Below are 20410 nucleotides of genomic sequence, written 5' to 3' on the forward strand. Positions count from 1 at the left end.
TCAACCATTTCTATCCACACAGGCTACTCAGGTTCTTGTTCAGTCTCTGGTCATTTCGAGACTGAACTACTGCACCTCTCACCCAGCAGGTTTTCCCCTGAACACAGTTCGTCCACTGCAAATGATCCAAAATACAGCTGGACCACTTGTTTTCAGCCTGCCCCACACTACCCCACTGCTACTTGGGGAAATACAATGAATTAGTTTTATATATTCACTTGAAGGTACATTTAATCCAAAATTATTGACAAATTTATTGTAATTATCTAGATCACCTGAATGATTTAATAAGTCTGTAACAAAAATGAAACCTTTTTTAAACCAGTCACTCCAAAAAATGGTCTTGTTTTTGAATAATATATATATATTGATTGTTCCAAATAATACGATTTAATAAATATCAAAAAATATATTTTAAAATATATTATATTTTTTAATATCCACTTTGATTAGTCTGGTCTGTGTTAGACTGTACTGCAATCAGATAACGCGTTTACAACAGACTAGCCAATCATAATCACGGAAGAGGATGACGCGTTTAGGAAGCGACACTGTGCCGTTTAGACAACAGTGAAGAACCCACGTTAATGTGTGTGGATTTGTGAAGAGCTGTGTCTTCATGGGTGATGTTGTGTCTATAGAATACTGATAACTTTCTGCCATTTCGACATCGTATCTGCTGTCAAGCTGCAGCTGGCACAGTAAAGGAAGTGAAGCTGTGCTACAACGGTCCTGACAACAACAATCATGAAGTGAGTAACGCTAACTGGTGGCAGCTATAACAGTACCTCATCAGTGCTAGCTAGCTAACTGCCTTGCAAAGAATATTGCCAAGCATAACTGAAATCTTGTACTTTCCCCCTCCTAAATGTTAATCTTTCATGTAGGTTGAACATCGAAGGTCTGTTAGTTTATTTCCCATATGACTACATCTACCCAGAACAGTACTCTTACATGCTGGAGCTCAAGAGGACAATAGATGCCAAGGTATGTCATGTACATGCTATTCATTCTCTATTAATTTACATAACACCTCTCTTACCTGCTGTCTTGTGTCACCTCAGGGTCATGGCGTTCTAGAGATGCCCTCAGGGACTGGAAAAACCATTTCTCTTCTGTCGCTGATTGTTGCTTATCAGAAGGTGAGGATCTGTGGGATCTGTGGTAATTACTGATTGATTGAGCAAAGAACAAATCTTATTATATTTTTTGTTGCCTGCAGGCCTATCCTCTTGAGGTGACCAAGTTGATTTACTGCTCTCGAACCGTACCTGAGATCGAGAAGGTGAGTATGAACTTTGTGTACTGTTCCTGTTATCTGAAGTTACTGATTATTGATGCTCATTTTCTGTATTTTAGGTTGTAGAGGAGTTGAGAAAACTAATGGATTACTATGCAAAGGAAGCCGGAGAGAAAAAAAACTTCCTTGCTTTAGCACTTTCTTCAAGAAAGAATCTGTGCATTCATCCTGAAGTAGGTGCCTCATTACTGTCGATTTAAAAAGGCTCATCACATGCGCATTTGTGTAGTATGAGAATAATACTAGACTTAAGTGGCATTTTTGTCACTACTGATGTTATCTGGTCTGATGCTGAGGCTGTGTAAAAGAGACAGATCTTTAATGCTCCTGTTTACAGGTGAGCTCTCTGCGCTTTGGAAAAGAGGTGGATGGAAAATGTCACAGTCTGACAGCATCATACGTTCGTGCACAACGTCACAGTAACCCCAGTCAACCTGTCTGCCGCTTTTATGAGGTAAAGGGTTAAGATTAATGTGTAGGTCGTGGAGAATCAGCATTTGTTTTGTTAATTTATTTTAATTTTTTTTTAAATGTCCTTTTTTGTTGTTTATCATGTTTTATAATGTCTTTTTATGTCTCTTTTTGTTCCTGTGTATACAGGAGTTTGATGCTGTGGGCAGGCAGGTGCCAATTCCCCCTGGAATTTATAACCTAGATGACCTTAAAGATTTTGGACGGAGGAAAGGCTGGTGTCCGTATTACCTAGCACGCTACGCAGTATGTATTATGATGGGTAGATGTGCATTTATGAAAAAGGCCAACTTTGTTACAGATACCGATTTGATACAATTGGAAAAAAACTCTTGTCAGGATTTGATATTCAGCACATTGTGTTCAGACACATAGTGGGTTAATTTGTATAGAATCCCCTCCGAAAGCATCACAACAGCAAGGCCAGTTCTTTCTCTTTTGTTGCCCTACACTGAAGTCATTTGGGTTTGAGATCAAAAGATGAACATATTATACACTGATCAGGCATAACATTATGAGCAGTGACGGGTGAAGTGAATAACACTGATTATCTCCTCATCATGGCACCTGCTAATGGGATATATTAGGCAGCAAGTGAACATTTTGTCCTCAAAGTTGATAGAAGCAGGAAAAATTGACAAGCGTAAGGATTTGAGTGAGTTTGACAAGGGACAAATTGTGATGGCTAGACAACTGGATCAGAGCATCTTGACGTACACCTTTTCATGGAAACGGTATTCCGTGATGGCTTTGGCCTCTTTCAGCAGGATAATGCGCCGTGCCACAAAGCAAAAATTCAGGAATGGTTTGATGAGCACAACAAGTGTGAGGTGTTGACCTGCAAATTCACCAGATCTCAATCCAATTGAGCATCTGTGGGATGTGCTGGACAAACAAGTTTGATCCATGGAGGCCCCACCTAGCAAATAACAAGACTTAAAGGATCTGCTGCTAACATCTTGGTGCCAGATATCACAGCACACCTTCAGGGATCAAGTGGATTCCATGCCTCGATGGGTCAAAACTGTTTTGGCAGCAAAAAGGGGACCAACAAAATATTAGGCAGGTGGTCATAATGTTATGGCTGGTCGCTGTATATCAGAATTCAAGCTTTTATCTCCACATATTTACATTTAGATGTGTTAAACAATTTAATAAAACATGGCACTTTTATTGGCAGACCACCTAAATTGTAATCAATTAAATAATTTTTCTTAAATTTGTTAATTAGATGTCTTTCTGAATTCTGTAAGGTATAATGTGTAAGTTATGAATGCATTATCAATGTATGATTATTTTCCTTTTTTTTTTTTTTGTCAGCTTCTTCATGCTAATATAGTGGTTTACAGTTACCATTACCTTCTGGACCCGAAAATCGCAGACCTGGTCTCAAAAGAGCTTGCAAAGAAATCTGTTGTTGTCTTTGATGAAGCTCACAACATCGGTAAGCAAAGCCACATCACATCAGATGGTTTATATTATTATTATTGTTCTTTATAGCTTGTATACATTGGAAAGAAATGTTGTTTCCCCAGGAACATGGTGCAGCACAACAATACAGGGGCACATAGTAGACAAGACGACAAGCAGACACACGACAGCATGAGACGAGTGCAGACACTACAACTACACAAGACAGTGCACATTAACTAGACAGGACAGGACTGATTGTCTGTAAACTAGTAACAGTCCCATATGAAGTTTCTCCTCCCTACCTGGCCACTCTGAACAGTTTTGTGTCATTTTTTTTGTCCTCCCAGACAACGTGTGCATCGACTCAATGAGTGTTAACATCACCAGGAGGACGCTGGACCGCACCCAGACCAACGTGGACACACTTCAGAATACCATCCAAAGGTGAATAGTTTATTCAGCTCCTACTGAATAACAGTTCAATATATCAGTTATATCATTGTTAAAGCATTGTTTTGGAAACCTTGTGCCATTCAGTGTTGTTTCTCTTGAAGGATAAAGGAAACCGATGCTGCTAAACTACAAGAGGAGTACAGGAGATTAGTGGAGGGACTAAAAGAAGCCAATGTTGCCAGAGAAACCGATATCTACTTGTCTAATCCGGTACTCCCGGATGAAATACTCCAAGGTCAGTCTGTCTGCATACCAAGTGTCAGGCTGGGCCATATCTGCATTTTTTATATTATTATATATTTGACATTATTATTAATGCAGCAGCAGGATCCTGCACTCTCACTGACAACACCCGGATTCGGTTCCTGGGCAGGGAACCGACCAAGCCTCTCTCAGAGCCAGTCCCAAGCCTGGCTAAAATACAACAGACAGAACTTTTTTGATGTGGATTGGACAGGCATTCTCTAAAACTCTATGAAATGCCTCCAGGGGGATTTTCCAGTTTGCCCATCTTTGTACTATGGGCCAAATCTGCATTTTTTTTTCCATGTCTATGGTCATTTAGTTTAATGCTTGCTTTCAGAGGGCTGGTATGGCTGCTTTCAGTTAAAACCTGCGAGAATCTCACGGATTCCACTTTTCTGGAGTAGAAAACCTGCAGCCATACTGAACCTGGATATGATTGAAGATCACAAGACAAAAATATGTGGACACCTAAACATCACAACCACATGTGTTTCTACTGCCAAACCTCTACCGGGAAGTTAAAAACAGAGGCCCAAACCTGTTCCTGCATGACAGTGCCATTGTACACAAAGTGAGGTGCATAAAGACATGAATTAAAGAGAAGTCGAGTTGCTGAGCTCAATCCCTCTAAACACCTTCACGATGAACTAAAAGGCAGACTGCACCCTAGACATCATAATAGTCCTGATCTCACTAATGATCTTGTAGCTGAATGATCACAAATCCACACGGTCACATTCCAAAATCTAGTAGAAATCCTTCACAGAAGAGTGGAGGTGATTATTACAGAAAAGGGAAACGGAATTAGGAATGAGATCCATGCACATTTGGTTGTGACTGTCATAAGTCCACAAACCTTATGGCCATATCACCTATAAGGAGTAAAGATGGTCTATATAAATATTATATTTTCCTACTAAAGCTACCTACTCTTTCTTTATAATGGATGTGTTTTGTGTTCTGTTGTGTCACTGCAGAGGCTGTCCCAGGGAATATCCGCACAGCAGAGCACTTTATAGGCTTCATGAAGCGTTTCCTGGAGTACCTGAAGTCTCGGCTGCGTATCCATCACGTTGTGCAGGAGAGTTCTCCTCAGTTCCTTAAAGACATCTATGAGAAGGTGTGCATTGACCGCAAGCCCCTCAGGTGAGACGTCTCTGTGCTGCATGTCGTGTGTGATGAGTGTCTCCTGCAATCTGGGAGAAAAAAGTGATTAAACTAGCATTAAAATAATGTCTAAACATTTTTAATTAAACTTGCTACCTTACTTGATGCCCTGTGTGATTAACTCCGTATTGTGTGAGCTGTGTTTGATTTTTATTTCCCCTCGCTCTCTATAGATTCTGTGCAGAGAGGCTACGCTCATTATTGAGAACTCTGGAGATTGCAGATATCGCTGACTTTTCTGCCATTACTCTGATCTCCCACTTTGCTACTCTTGTTAGTACCTATAGCAAAGGTAAGAAAAAAAGTCCAATCTATATTCTGATTGCGTTATTAACACTCTGCATGTCTTGAGTTTAAAAAAAGATCGGATTACTTTTTCAGGCTTCACGATCATTATTGAACCTTTCGAAGACAAGACGCCAACAATCGCTAATCCCGTTCTGCACTTCAGGTGGGTTGCACTGACCCGACTGACCCTCACATCCAAGTTGCATTTAGTTCTGGATTTTAAAGTCTGCTTCAGATGGTTCCAGAGAAACGAAATAAATAAAAAATTTCCATTCTAAATGAATGAATTGCTTTTTGGTTTTGTGTTAATAGATATTCACATGTATGATCTGTGTTTTCTCCAGCTGCATGGACCCTTCCATCGCTATAAAGCCTGTGTTTGAGCGGTTCCAGTCAGTCATCATCACTTCAGGGGTAAATTGCCTTGCGTTATACCATCCCTTCTCCCACTTTTTCTCCAGAAAAGCATTCACCGTACTGCTTTAAAAGAGTGAAAGTTCGAATACAGAAGCTGCCACATCCATCTGTGGCTGGGATTCAAAAGCAAAAACATAAGTTACAGTATTTGCCGTAAATACTCCCATCATACAGCAACCATTCCTCCTTTCCCTCTCGCCTTTGTCAGGGGATAATGTATTTCTGCTCTGGTCAGCATGCTCATCTTCTGATATTCTGAGCGTTACACACATAATGCTGCTGTGCTCTCTATAGAGATCTGTGCAGGTCACTCACTGTCCTTTGGATTAGGAGATTCATCTCTACAGACTCCAGAGAGTTTTTTCCCCCTTTGGTTTCAGTGGCTTTGCCTGAGCTAAGTAACTTCTTTGTACCATAACAGTAATTGGCACATACCGTTCATTTTTCCTATGCAGTTATTCCCCATTTGAATACATTCCCTACCACCTAGCTGCCCACTGGTGTTTGTGGCCTATGTGTTGCCGATAGTGGGTATTCTCTGACCGTGCTCTGCTAAGTTATTTTTAGTTTTCAGCGTTTGTCTTGGAGTGGGTATTGCCTCTGCACAAACATCCGTTTTTCTAAACTTTAGCTGGAGTGTGATCATGTTTAGTTTTATACTGAGTGGGTAGCCACTAATAACCATGCTACACGATCCCGGGCTGAGTCTGGCCCAAGTCTGTCAGTTTGAACAGCAATAAAAGCACGTATTAGCCAGAGCACGCCCGTCTGTGGGTCTGGCCCCATGGGTTGGCCAGCTGTGGACTGTGATCTAACGGCCCAAGAAATGTTTTTTTAGTGGAAATTATGCAAAGTCGTCACCTCTGCATGCTGGACTGTGTGTATTGTTTACACTAAAGGATGTCAGTAGTTTTTATAGTTTAGCACGAGATTCTGGATGATTGCTCTATAGGGACTTGAGGCCGAATCCAGGTTTTCACCTCAAGATCATATCCCCCAGTTTTGTGAATTAGACAATTAACATCTTGGTAAGAAAAAGCCTGTTGTATTTTTCCTTAATTCCTTGATTTGAGGTTTCCTTGTTATTCAGTACATGCGCTTATTTGACTGCAATGTTCAAGGAAATGATTGCTTTTGCCAAGTACTGGATCATGATCAGTATCTGAATAAAATATCTATTTACCATCAATTTTTGTCTGAAAAAATGTGCAGCCACTATTAAACTGTGTGAAATCTGTGTTTTGAGAGCTACGAGTTGTCTGTATCACAGTTTGTCTTACTTTTCCTCTCACAAGACTCTTTCTCCACTGGAAATCTATCCCCGAATCTTGGACTTCCACCCCGTTACCATGGCATCCTTTACCATGACGCTAGCACGCACCTGCCTTTGCCCTCTTGTGAGTGTTCACTAACACGGCCAAACTACATGTGGTTGTTTAAAAGTATATTCCAAACCTTACAACTAAATATTTGAAACATTTTCTCAGATTGTTGGGCGTGGAAATGACCAAGTGGCTCTGAGTTCTAAATTTGAGACCAGAGAAGATTTTGGTGAGTGCTGTTGTTTTTGTTTTGAATCTTTATGCTTTGCCGATTTGCGAAACCTAAAGCATTGTGTTAACACACGGTGTCCCACAGCTGTGATCCGGAACTATGGGAACCTGCTTCTGGAAATGTCTGCCATTGTACCTGACGGGATCGTTGCATTTTTCACCAGCTACGTTTACATGGAAAACATTGTAGCTTCATGGTATGAGCAGGTATGCAAAAAAAATTCTGCAATTAATTCTGATTTTCAGATATATGTACATTTTGAAAAACAGTAAAATATCTTGTGTGTTTTTTGTGGCTTTTTCCGACTGTAGGGAATCCTGGAAAACATCCAGAGAAACAAGCTTATATTCATAGAGACACAAGATGCAGCAGAAACCAGCATGGCACTGGAGAAGTACCAAGAGGTCAAGAGACTGGTTGAAATTTTATCTCTAATTTGTCTCACAGTATCAGTTGCTCTATACGATAGCCATACCCTGGCTAAAATAGCAGGTTTTTGTGATGTAAAAAAAATGAAACCAAGATTTATCATGTTAGAACTTGATTTTATTACGTCTATCAGCATGGTCTTGACTTGGTAATATTTTCCGTTTCTTTCATGCACAAACATTTCAGATCCATCAAATTGTAAGGCCATCTTCTGTGAACTGCCCACTTCATATGTCCTGTTCATAAATCTTGGAGAGACATCCTGTTCTTGGTGATGTCACTGTGCTGCTCCAGTTTCTCGTGTTTCTTTGTTAAATGATGGCCTGTACGATGTTCCTTGGTATATATTATCTTTTATATCCCTCTCAACAAGTGAGATACCATTTGTAAGCTGTTTGTGGACCATGGATTCAACAGTCAGATGAAACCGAGATATGATATGATTACGTTTGAACATGAGATGGAATGTGATTGCTTCATTCAGAACCCAGCCACAACCTCAATTATAAAAGGGTGTGCAAACTTATGCAGCCACCTTATTGTAGCTTTCTATTTTCTATTTTTTCCTTAAATATTTCTAATTGTTTTTCACTTAATTTTTATACATTGTAATTTCACATTAAGTTCTGACCTGATTTATCTTGGTTTCATTTTTTTCACACCAAAGAAACCTACCATTTTAAAAGGAGTGTGTAGATATTTTATATCCATTGTGTGTTTATATGACATTTAAAATACATACTGCTGCTGACCACTCTCCGTCTGGTGTTTCAGGCTTGTGAAAATGGCAGAGGAGCCATCCTGCTGTCTGTGGCCAGAGGTAAAGTGTCTGAAGGGATAGACTTTGGTAAGTATCCTGCTAACACATCAGATATAGATCGATCAGCCATAACATTATGAGCACTGAGAGGTGATATGAAATAAGACTGATTATCTCCTCATCATGGTACCTGTTAGTGGGTGGGATATATTAGGCAGCAAGTGAACATTTTGTCCTCAAAGTTGTGTTAGAAGCAGGAAAAATGGGCAAGAGTAAGGATCTGAATGAGTTTGACGAAGGGCCAAATTGTGATGGCTAGATGACTGGATCAGAGCATCTCCAAAACTGCAGCTCTTGTGGGGTGTTCCCAGTCTGCAGTGGTCAGTATCTATCAAAAGTGGTCCAAGGAAGGAACAGTGGTGAACCGGCTACAAGGTCATGGGTGTCCAAGGCTCATTGATGCACGTGAGGAGCGATGGCAGACGAGCTACTGTTGCTCAGATTGCTGAAGACGTTAATGCTGGTTCTGATAGAAAGGTGTCAGAATACACAGTGCATGATGGGTCATGACTGTTTTGGCAGCAAAAGGGGACCAACACATTATTAGACAGGTGGTCATAATGTTATGCCTGGTCAGTGTATAACTGAATGTCATTTAGTTGAATCTTTTTCTACAGTGATTCTGTATTTATGTTGCCTCTGATTGACCCCCAGTTCATCACTTTGGGCGAGCTGTGATCATGTTTGGAGTGCCGTATGTCTACACCCAGAGTCGAATACTTAAGGTTAATCATTCTGTCACACTGCATCCTGTATCATGTCTCAGTTTCTGACATTTCTTTGCGTGATCTCAGCAGTGAAATGATTTTACCCCTGTTACTGGCTCCCTCAGGCTCGTCTGGAGTATCTGCGAGACCAGTTTCAAATCCGTGAGAATGACTTCCTTACCTTTGATGCCATGCGACATGCGGCACAGTGTGTAGGCAGAGCCATCCGAGGCAAGACCGACTATGGCCTCATGATCTTTGCTGACAAGGTGAAAGTTTGTCACTGTATTAAATGTCTGGTTGATTTAAGGTTAGTTGTCTCCTGTCAGTTAGTTAAGCCCTCTGTTTCACACCCTCAGCGTTACGCCAGAGCCGACAAGCGAGGTAAACTTCCCCGCTGGATTCAGGAACATATCACAGATGGCAGCCTTAACCTGACCATTGATGAGACTGTGCAGCTTGCCAAGCACTTTCTGCGGCAGATGGCACAGCCATTTAGACGGGTAGGTCCAATTCCCTCTTCAAAACCCCCAACCTGCTGTAAAGACACGAGCCAAAACACAGCTAAAAGTCCATTTCGATATATGCTATCAAAATATTGGATTATTTTTAAAATGTGATATGGTTTGTTATTTGTAATGTGTAGAGAGGAAGCTTTTAAAAAGTATGATAATTAATTTACTTGGTATGTTTTCCAGGAGGATCAGTTAGGCCTGTCTCTGCTGACCCTGGAACAGCTGCAGTCAGAGGAAATGCTGCAGAAGATCTCTCAGATTGCTCATCAGGCGTAATGCTTGTCATTCCTTAAACTTTGTCACATGTACATATTTTTTTTAAATGTTTTTCATCAAACACAAGGTCAGTAATAAATACTGATTATTTCTTCAAACCCAGTTGAGTACTTGTTCATTTTGTTCCACTGAATAAATGTACTGTATTCTCTCTCTCTCTCTCTCTCTCTCTCTCTCTAAAAATATTATTACACCATTTTGGTCATTTTCTAGATTTCACACAAGACACATCTTAAATACTGGCTTAAGTTTGCTCTATTGGCTGTAGAAGGCAGTGGCAACATCAGGATTTGAACTTGCAGTGTATTGATGAGGGGTCACTTCTTAGAAGCTACTTCATTTTTAATGTTCAAAAGAACTAGCCAAAATTTGTCCTGAGCAAGGAAAAAATGAACAGGTTCAAAATCTATGCTTTTTATCAGCATTCGATCCATTTGGAAGTTTTTGTGAATGAAAGTTTTATTTTGTTCTATAGCATTAATATACTGAGTCTGTACAATGCATTCGATTAGCATCAAAATGTAAAACCAATTTAGAGATAGGATGTTTGTAGCACTTTAAAAAAAAACACTAGCTTCAAATAACCTACACGGAATTCTGGTTTTATACACCCACACTGTCAAGACACAGATATAGCACATCTACAGTAAAAACCCTATTAAATCTAGCATTTGAAAATTGAAAAAAGGAAGTTGCTTGTTTTACAACATAAGTGCTAAATACTAGTTTTAACATTAGCATTTCATTTTAGGCCATAAAATGTGCCATATCAATAGAAATAACTCTAATGCTTACCTGTAATAATTAAGTGTTATTGACATTTTAGATAGAGCTGCATGTAATAAGTTAAAAGGTTAGAGAGCAACAGGCTTGCAGGGTCAGAAGGAAACTGTTAAATGAAAAAGGAGCACTGTTGTATACAGTGTTGTGTACTTCAACTGCTTAGTGTGGTCCACTTTATCTTCATTTGATATAAATACTTTGTTGGTTATAAACATGCTTCTTGCAGCCATTTGGAGACAGGAGCAGGACCTTGGCTAGGAAAGCTTAACCTTCTCCACTTAAAGAGCTCCGACGGGCTAAACTCTGAGTGCTGGAGCTGAGCGCACGGCGATCTGTCAGCCTGTTGAGATTCTGAAAGGAAAACAACATGGACTGGACTGGATTACACAGAAAACAGGTGTAATTGATATCAAGAATTGATGTATTAATGTGGAAAACATGGCAGTGTATGTGTGAGTTCTTACCCTTCCAGTGTCCTGACTCTCCCTTATTCCTACATTCAGCACATTGAGGGAATTTGCCCTTTTCATTCTGTTCCAAAGAAATGATCCAAAATTCATCAGATCAGGGATTTACTGAAAACCCTGCATCTATTTGATATACAGCATGAGCAAACACAATCTTTACGCTCAAATAATAGAATATAAAGTACCCAGGATTGCGAGGCACGGTTTCTTGTGTTCCAGCCCCTTTGAGTTTTTTAACCAGCTTTTCACTGCTCCGCCTCAAAGATTCCCGAAGCTTCGTAAAGGAACCACTGCGCTTCAAGCTTTCCTACATGCAGAATGACATGTTAGGAGGAATGTGCTTCGGAGAAGTCAGATAGACAACGGAATACTGAGCGTACCTGCCTAGAGCTTCCCTCCATGGTGTGTACCCAAACTGGTCTTCCATCTCCTGAAGGTTAGAGACAGGATGATTAAGAAAAGCTAAATCTGAGGTTATAAGCAAAATAGCTTTTTCTATTGTCCTCCAGCCCCAAAATAAAAAAAAAACAAGCACAAAGTGCCAAATCCAAGATGTCTGTACAGTGTAAGATGTTGAGCAAGTCTAAAAGGCAAATCACACGTTTATGTGAACATACCCATTCTATTATGTTATAATATCTTGTACTCACAGCTATAGCAACAACTGACAGACACTTCACGTACGCATATTTTATAAATGTGTGTCATTTTTGATATGGTGAACTTTTCTGTGAGATGTTTAGCATTTTTGGAGTCTACAGTTCAGAGCAGTTTTTGAAGTTTACTGGTAGTTTCTGATGTATAAAGCTTGTGCTCATCATGCTGTGGTAATCTTTCATACATGCACACCAACTTCCAGCTTAGTGTTCTCATCCTGTTCAAATTGTTGCTCTTTGGTCAGATTTATTTGTTGTTTATATGTTAATTTTGCTTAGGCACACACGGGTTTTTTTATGATAAGAATGCTCAAATGCATTTCCAGGACCTTTAGAAACTTGATTCTAGTGCCTGCTCTAAAAGGCTTGAAACTGAATGAATGAGTGTGACAGAATGAGTAACGCAGGGAGTTACAAATGAGCATGGCAGTAATCAATATTAATTTATTCACCGTATTAACGTTCTCAAAAATAGAGCTGGGTTTCAGAGATACTAACAAAGTGTTTCATATCACTCTTGCCAGTAAAAAATGAAATAAATAACTGAAATAAATATTGTTTACCATGAAATATGAGTGATATGATAATTGGGCATATTACCCAGTCCTATATGCTTCACAACTGAGACAACAGTTGATTTTCACACACTGTATGCTGTATCTATTTCACTCATTACTTCAGCCCAGTCTTTTCTTACTTTACTCCTTTTAAATTGTGAAGATTTCTTTAGTTGACACTTATGACATTACTGCATTAATCCAATGTGCTAGAGTAGTGAGCCAACACAATTACAAATCTGTGACGGATTATCTGTACTCAAAATGAATCTAAGTAAATATTTGACATTACTTTTGTTTGATAATAACTTGATATAGATTGACAGTTGAGAGATGGCTGGAATTTACCCTCCACTGATCCGAACTCCTTCTCATGAGCACGTGTCAGGATTTCTTTATACAGAGCTTCAGCTTGTCTGTACTTCCCCTGCTTGAGGTAGCATGAGGCCTGTTAATTGAATACATACATATGCTATTTTATAAAGTTCTCCTCTCAGGCACCTCTCACTACAAGGTTCTTAACCTTAAGGTATCACTAGTCCTTACTAGGTTATTTTTGGTTTTGGCCACGTTGGCATCATCTGGGCCTAGCTGATTCTGGTAAATTTGCAGGGCTCTCTCGTAGTAGTCCTCCACCTCCTGGTACTTGCCCTGGTTCTGGCATAGCAGAGCCAGATTATTGAGCTGCTTCGCTACATCAGGGTGGTCTTTCCCTAGCACCTGCAGAAACAGCAGTATTATCATCAGGAATCAAGAAAGTCACAACACAAATACAGGGGTTGGACAATGAAACTGAAACACTGGCCAATTTAGTGTTGGAGGTTTCGTGGCTAAATTTGACCAGCCTGGTGGCCAATCTTCATTGATTGCACATTCCACCAGTAAGAGCAGAGTGTGAAGGTTTAATTAGCAGAGTAATAGCACAGTTTTGCTTAAAATATTGCAATGCACACAACATTATGGGTGACATATCAGAGTTCAAAAGAGGACAAATTGTTGGTGCACGTCTCACTGGTGCATCTGTGACTAAGACAGCAAGTCTTTGTGATGTATCAAGAGCCACGGTATCCAGGGTAATGTCAGCATACCACCAAGAAGGACGAACCACATCCAACAGGAGTAACTGTGGACGCAAGAGGAAGCTGCCTGAAAGGGATGTCCGGGAGCTAACCCGGATTGTATCCAAAAAACATAAAACCACAGCTGCCCAACTCACTGCAGAATTAAATATGCACCTCAACTCTCCTGTTTCCACCAAAACTGTCCGTCGGGAGCTCCACAGGGTCAATGTACATGGCCGGGCTGCTATAGCCAAACCTTTGGTCACTTGTGCCAGCAGCGAAAATCTTGGGCTGTGGACAATGTGAAACATGTATTGTTCTCTGATGAGTCCACCTTCACTGTCTTTCCCACATCCGGGAGAGTTACGGTGTGGAGAAGCCCCAAAGAAGCGTACCACCCAGACTGTTGCATGCCCAGAGTGAAGCATGGGGGTGGATCAGTGATGGTTTGGGCTGCAATATCATGGCATTCCCTAGGCCCAATACTTGTGCTAGATGGGCGCGTCACTGCCAAGGACTACCGAACCATTCTGGAGGACCATGTGCATCCAATGGTTCAAACATTGTATCCTGAAGGCGGTGCCGTGTATCAGGATGATAATGCACCAATACACACAGCAAGACTGGTGACAGAGTGGTTTGATGAACATGAAAGTGAAGTTGAACATCTCACATGGCCTGCACAGTCACCAGATCTAAATATTATTGAGCCACTTTGGGGTGTTTTGGAGGAGCGAGTCAGGAAACGTTTTCCTCCACCAGCATCACGTAGTGACCTGGCCACTATTCTGCAAGAAGAATGGCTCAAAATCCCTCTGGCCACTGTGCAGGACTTGTATCTGTCATTCCCAAGACGAATTGATGCTGTATTGGCCGCAAAAGGAGGACCTACACCATACTAATGAATTATTGTGGTCTAAAACCAGGCGTTTCAGTTTCATTGTCACACCCCTGTATATACTTTATAACAGAAGCTATCTATGCCGATTTGTTGCTTGCTGAAGGGGCTCATAGTAAAGAGACTACTGACAAAGATTTAACAGCAATAGAGATCTTTAGACTGCAATTGCAGAGGGATGTAGACGGATGGCGTATCAGTATTCTTTATTGCTATCTAGATCACCTTCTTTTTATCTCTAGAAGTAAAGCTAGTTTACATGGAAAAACGCAAAATACAGTTTTTACATGATCTAATTATTAGCACGTATTTACACACATTCAGCTTTAGCAGTTGCGTGTTAAAGGTCATGTGCAAAGACCCATCATTGACTATGTAGCAGGGATTTAACTACTGAGCTATCTCTGCCCTGCTTATAAGTTTTTGGTTGTGTGAATAGCAAAGGGCTTAGAGTTTTATGTCATAACTCTAAGTCCATACCTTTTCCCTGATCTCCAGTGCTCTCTTGCACAGAGGCTCTGCTTCTTTATATTTCCCTCTTTTGCCATACAGTACAGCCAGATTATTCAGAGTAGCTGCGACCTGTACACATTTACACAAATATATTAAATTTTTTTTTCAATTAACATTATATAATATTATCCAATAACAGTGTAGGGAAAAAAATCAGGAACATACTGCAGGGTGGTCCATGCCAAGTGTCTCCTCACGTATTGTCAATGCATCATTCAACAGAGTGGCAGCTTCTTTATATTTGTTCTGGTCCCTGTACAGAGAATAAAGAAACACAACCAAAGTGCTAAATAGGCTGACAGGGTGGGATAAGAATGAACAATATACACTGATTACACTCTAGTCTATCACTCACCTGTACACAAGAGCCAAGATGTTCAGCATAGTGGCCACATCTGGATGGCTGTGCCCAGAGGTTTTCTCCAGGTCCTCCAGAGCCTGTTTGCAAAGAGGCACAGCTACCTCATAGCGGCCCTGAGACGCATACTGAATCACCAGGTTGTGTAGAGTTCTAAGTCTGGCAGGAATCTCATACCCAGCCTGGTGGGCTGCAGTTACAGCACTACGGTGTGGCTGGGATACTACAAGCACAAACGGATCAGTGTAACAGTGAAAAACTGACAAAGCAGCTGCTTTTAAATGACTTAATGAACACATTCTGCACACTGTACAAAGATGGGTGACAACTGAAAGGAAACAATGGTGGATACATTATACATCACGCTGTTGAAATTTTACTCCAATGGTTTGTATAAACTTGTCCCCTTAGAGAGAAGTGTCACTTTATATCAATACAAATTTTTGACCTTGAAACGACTCTATCCTGGAGGGAGCAGTCTCTTTCAGGACAACAATATCACTGTCCACAGGAAACAAGGTTTGCTAAATGGTTTGAGGTGTTAACAAATGATGTGAACCACATGCTATGCCAATCACCAGATCTCAACCCAAATGAACACCTAGGGCACTCTCCACCTCTATCATTAAAACACCAAATACAGGTATTTGAGAGATATTTTCACCTAAACAGTTTTGGCAACACATGGTGGTCTTTAATTGTTCACATGTCTCTATATCCTGTATATTGCTCTGTATTTTGTTTAATGAAACTGGATTTCATATTTATTTATATACTTCACAACACATGATTGCAAGTTATGCATTAATGTATTAACCTATAAAATTTGCCATACTTTTTTATCCCTTATCATTGATCGTACTGTCCTTGCCTCTTGCACTGGCATTCTTATATGAATGTTCTAATAGTGTATGCACAATTGTAATATTTCATGATATAAAAGGACGAAATTCGTCTTTAGTATAGTGTGTGTGGAATCCAAGGAAAACTTACTTTGTGTTTGCTCTTCTTCATCAGTGGGGAAGAGATCATCAAGGGACTCCTTAACTGAGGAACTGTCTTTATCCTCCTGTTAGACAAATCCAATCACATCAACAGACCAGCAAGAAGGCACACTTTATAGGCACACATAATTTATTAACTACTAGAATGGACATTTTGAGTTATTACAGTAATATGTATTAACTAGGAACGTTCAGTAACAAGCATTAATATTCAGTAATAAGCCACTAATATGCTTAGGGATTCTGTGGGTTTCACTTCCTACCAGCGCCAGCTCGTCTTGGTCGTATTTGCGGATGCTGCTCATGAACTGCAGGTGTTTGTTCTGCTCCTCCAGTGTCACCACTTCCTGCTCACGCTCCTGCAGCTTCTGCTGAGCTCCAGCCAACTCATCTCGCAGCCACTGGTTCTCTTGACACAACCGCCTCACCTGAGCACGCAGTTTCTGCTTCTCTGCCTCCAGAGAACCCAGGTGTGCTGACAGAGCCATCATCATCTGGGGTAATGAGTTCATGGAAAATAACAAACACCCTCTATTAAATTTAACAAAATACTCCAGCATTTGGGGCAAAAATTAAACAAAACAAAAGCTTCTGTTTGGTAAGTAAAGCTATTTGGTCAATATTTTACATTCTAACTATTAGAATTTATGATGAGACATAAGTGAAATCTTATCAATGTTGCGCCAATGAAGTATTACCCAATTTTTGAAAACTAGACCAATACAGTAATCAGCACCTATGGTAACTTATCCTTCACCTAATAATTGAATGGTAATTGTTCAGTCAGACCCACACAGACATAAATACATACATGCAAATTCTTCCTTCTGAAAACGTAGTCTTAGTTCTGGAAGAGTGAACTGTACAGATTGTAAAAGATGGTTTTACAAACATCTTATACCATCACGATTTTAAGAAATGACTGTTATACAATAAACTTTTATAGTAAATATAAATATATAAACTTTTATTTATCCCTAACAATATACATTTATTATTTAACGAATAAGGTTTTTCTACATAATAATAAGCAGGGAAATATCTACATTACTATCTGAGATAACTGCTTGTTACGTCAGATTAGGTCAAACTTTCACATGATTTAATTAAAATGTTACTTATTTATATGTGTGTGTTTATAAACATGTACAGGAATATCAGAGTAACTGCAGTGTATTTCAGAATGTATGCTTATTAACATTTTTTGCCACAGACAGCACATATTAAAGGTCTGTTCCTGGAGCCAACCTGTGCCTCCCCTAATCCCAGTTCGATTCTGTCCAGGGACTGTAAAATGATGCCACTCTTCTCCTCCTCTAGGCTGCTGCTGTCATTGGATGTCCGGCTCAGCAGCGTCTCCTGCAGGTTGTCCAGCAGACTGCGGTTCTCCTCACGCAGAGCCTCCAGTCCTGCAATCACCTGCCTTGTGCTGCTCAAGATCTCCTCTGCTGACAACATGGCTCTGGCTTAAACTCAGCCCTAAGAGGGGAAGCAATGTTTGACAATCTCTACTTCACTTTACACATTAGGGTGCCTTCAGAATTTTAAATCTAGCCCAACAAAAAAGGATCAATTAGAGAAAACATGCTGGTAGACACTGATAGAGAAACTTTCTAATGTACCTCTGCTAAACACAAGGAGAAGTGAACTAATATTGTAATATATATATATATATATATATATATATATATATATATATATATATATATATATATATTGTCTTGTTGCTTTAGTGTAGAAGGGCTCTCTTCGGAATTATAGAAGAGTATTTACAAAGAAAATGAAATATTATAGAAAAGAGGAACATATCCGCACAAGTAAAACTGAAAAAAGAAAAAGGTCTGGCAGCTTCTGTCAATTCATTTCTGTGTTCAATGTGATACAAATTGGAGATACAAAATAAGATAGGAGCCTAAGATATGTATTTGTACATAATCAGACAAATCAGGCAGCAACTGAGGTGTTACTAGGAACACATCCCTTTATAGTGACAGAGACAGAAGGCCCTCAGGAAATGAGAAGGGTGTGTGAATAGGGCTTATTACAGGTAACTACACTTGCTTTTAGTGATCACTGGGCATTTAATCAAATGAAATGAATTGCTCATTCATACTACTTTGCTACTCTTGAAAATGACAATGGTCCAGCAATCATTTCAGTTGACAACACCTTATACAAACAGTCACGGACACATATTCAGATTATTTCAGCAATCATCCTGGTCAAATATTATTGTAAGGCTTTTTTATTTAACACCAAAAGACAGTACTTATTAAACCAGGCATTATAACTCATAATAAATCTGGGCATCATATCATTGTGTGCTCTCTAACAGAAGATAAGTGTTTTTATTTTAAAAGATTAATATATCATGTCTAGTAAGAGAAACATTGTTCATGAGATTTTGTAAACAATTTATTATTAATATTGTTGTAATTCACTCATCATAATTATATCATTATAAATCCTATTTTTTATCACTATTAACAAAGTATTCGTCTGGTTACTCTAAATTGCTTCGGGATCAGTGCTTTTGCTGCCAAAACACCAATTCTTCAATTAACGTCTTCAGCAATTTGAGCAACGGTAGCTCATCTGTTGGATCGGATCACACAGGCCAGCCTTCACTTGCATCAATAAGCCTTGGTCGCCCATGACCCTGTAGCCGGTTCACCACTGTTCTTTCCTTGGACCACTTTTGATAGATACTGACCACTGCAGACCAGGAATACACCACAAGAGCCACAGTTTTGGAGATGCTCTGATCCAGTCGTCTAGCCATCACAATTTGGCCCTTGTCAAACTCACTCAAATCCTTACTCTTGCCCATTCTTCTGATTCTAACACATCAACTCTGAGGACAAAATGTTCACTTGCTGCCTAATATATCCCACCCACTAACAGATCCCATGATGAGGAGATAAACAGTGTTATTCACTTCAACTCTCACTGCTCATAATGTTATGGCTGGTCAGTGTATATATCTATATATCCAAAACCTTATAATAATAATAATAATAATAATAATAATAATATAATAATAATAAAATCTCCAAAATCTCCATAAACTTCAAAACCAAAACACTTTTGCAGGTAGTTAAAGAAGACTTTAACAAATCCTAATTTTAGGATATTGTGTTCTCCTGTATTGTCGTGAGCTTTTGGTGGCTCAGATTACTCCTTATTATAGTTTATATCAACATATTACAATACTTTTACGTGTCAAATGATTAAAAAAAGAAAGTATTTTTCCCTGAGACGACAAAACAACTCAGTGCTCTCCAGTACACCACACGGATTAAAAGAAAAGAAAAATAAGGAGGACAAAAAAAAGACTAATTAGTGCCAACTACAGGCAAAACACCACATCTGCACTTATTTAAGGTGGAACAGACATCTATTAACAAACTGTAAATAAACAAAAATAAAAAAATAAATTCAACTTCAGCATCCTCACCGCCCATCTTTTACACATTTTAAATATTATGTTTTATAGCTGAAATCATTCTTTCAGTAATATTTCAAATATGTAAGTCCTGTGTAATAATTATTGAACAATTATTAATCTCTTTATTATCATGTCATTGATGCGTAATGTAATGTAATGTAATGCTCAGGGTCTAAACACACTACTGACAGCAATAACATAACACACATATCGTTAAAATAAACCATATCTCAAATTAGGATGCAAAATGACGTATACGAGCTTGTGATTAGAGTTAATGGGCTCAACATTATTTAGTGTGTACCATATATAATGTCAGGAAGTGCCAGCCATTAGTGTATTCTTTACAGTTAGATGGATTTATTTACCTGACCGCGTCCCGGCAGAGAAGCCTGATGATTCGGCGACAGATAGACGGTAGATGCGGTTCAAATATTCCGACACCAGACCAACATCCTCATCTGAGGTAGGTCATAAAAACAATAACTCCATAAACGGGTTTAGTAATTATTCACCGGCCACATCGAATAACGAGAGGTTTACCTGGTCTACACCTTCCCAGCATGCACAGCGACAATAAGGTGCACCATCCTCTCAACGTGAGACAGC

At 39.5% G+C, this 20410-nt stretch overlaps 2 protein-coding genes across 7 annotated transcripts; one reads left to right on the plus strand and one right to left on the minus strand.

Moving 5' to 3' along the window:
- The first annotated feature begins 547 nt into the window (after positions 1–547).
- On the plus strand, positions 548–10228 carry ercc2 (excision repair cross-complementation group 2). Of its 3 annotated transcripts, XM_058413973.1 has the most exons (23): positions 548–752; positions 888–987; positions 1065–1142; positions 1223–1285; positions 1360–1473; positions 1638–1754; positions 1901–2017; positions 3092–3215; positions 3532–3628; positions 3739–3872; positions 4861–5029; positions 5224–5342; positions 5432–5501; positions 5683–5752; positions 7051–7152; positions 7243–7306; positions 7394–7515; positions 7621–7713; positions 8513–8585; positions 9213–9283; positions 9391–9534; positions 9625–9768; positions 9964–10228. In XM_058413973.1, the coding sequence occupies exons 1-23, from the start codon at positions 748–750 to the stop codon at positions 10054–10056; spliced, it is 2283 nt and encodes a 760-aa protein (XP_058269956.1). In that variant the 5' UTR covers positions 548–747; the 3' UTR covers positions 10057–10228. The 3 variants fall into 3 exon arrangements, with proteins under 3 accessions (XP_058269956.1, XP_058269957.1, XP_058269958.1); XM_058413974.1 differs by lacking the exons at positions 7051–7152; positions 7243–7306; positions 7394–7515; ... (4 more) ...; positions 9625–9768; positions 9964–10228 and adding an exon at positions 6086–6997; XM_058413975.1 differs by lacking the exons at positions 7051–7152; positions 7243–7306; positions 7394–7515; ... (4 more) ...; positions 9625–9768; positions 9964–10228 and adding an exon at positions 6050–6189.
- On the minus strand, positions 10146–20399 carry klc3 (kinesin light chain 3). Of its 4 annotated transcripts, XM_058413977.1 has the most exons (14): positions 20345–20399; positions 20170–20262; positions 17602–17832; positions 16617–16847; positions 16343–16418; positions 15347–15572; positions 15157–15244; positions 14959–15060; positions 13066–13239; positions 12868–12967; positions 11687–11736; positions 11492–11613; positions 11304–11370; positions 10508–11190 (listed from the first exon to the last, which is right to left on the minus strand). In XM_058413977.1, exons 3-14 carry the CDS (start codon positions 17809–17811, stop codon positions 11104–11106), a joined length of 1533 nt encoding a protein of 510 aa, XP_058269960.1. In that variant the 5' UTR covers positions 17812–17832; positions 20170–20262; positions 20345–20399; the 3' UTR covers positions 10508–11103. The 4 variants fall into 4 exon arrangements, 3 of the variants coding, with proteins under 3 accessions (XP_058269961.1, XP_058269960.1, XP_058269959.1); XM_058413976.1 differs by having other exon boundaries at positions 20170–20386; XM_058413978.1 differs by lacking the exons at positions 17602–17832; positions 20170–20262; positions 20345–20399 and adding an exon at positions 17165–17304 and having other exon boundaries at positions 10146–11190.
- Between the last annotated feature and the right edge of the window lie 11 nt (positions 20400–20410).

The sequence above is a fragment of the Hemibagrus wyckioides genome, linkage group LG17 (assembly GCF_019097595.1).
Source record: "Hemibagrus wyckioides isolate EC202008001 linkage group LG17, SWU_Hwy_1.0, whole genome shotgun sequence".
In the NCBI taxonomy this organism is placed as follows: domain Eukaryota; kingdom Metazoa; phylum Chordata; class Actinopteri; order Siluriformes; family Bagridae; genus Hemibagrus; species Hemibagrus wyckioides.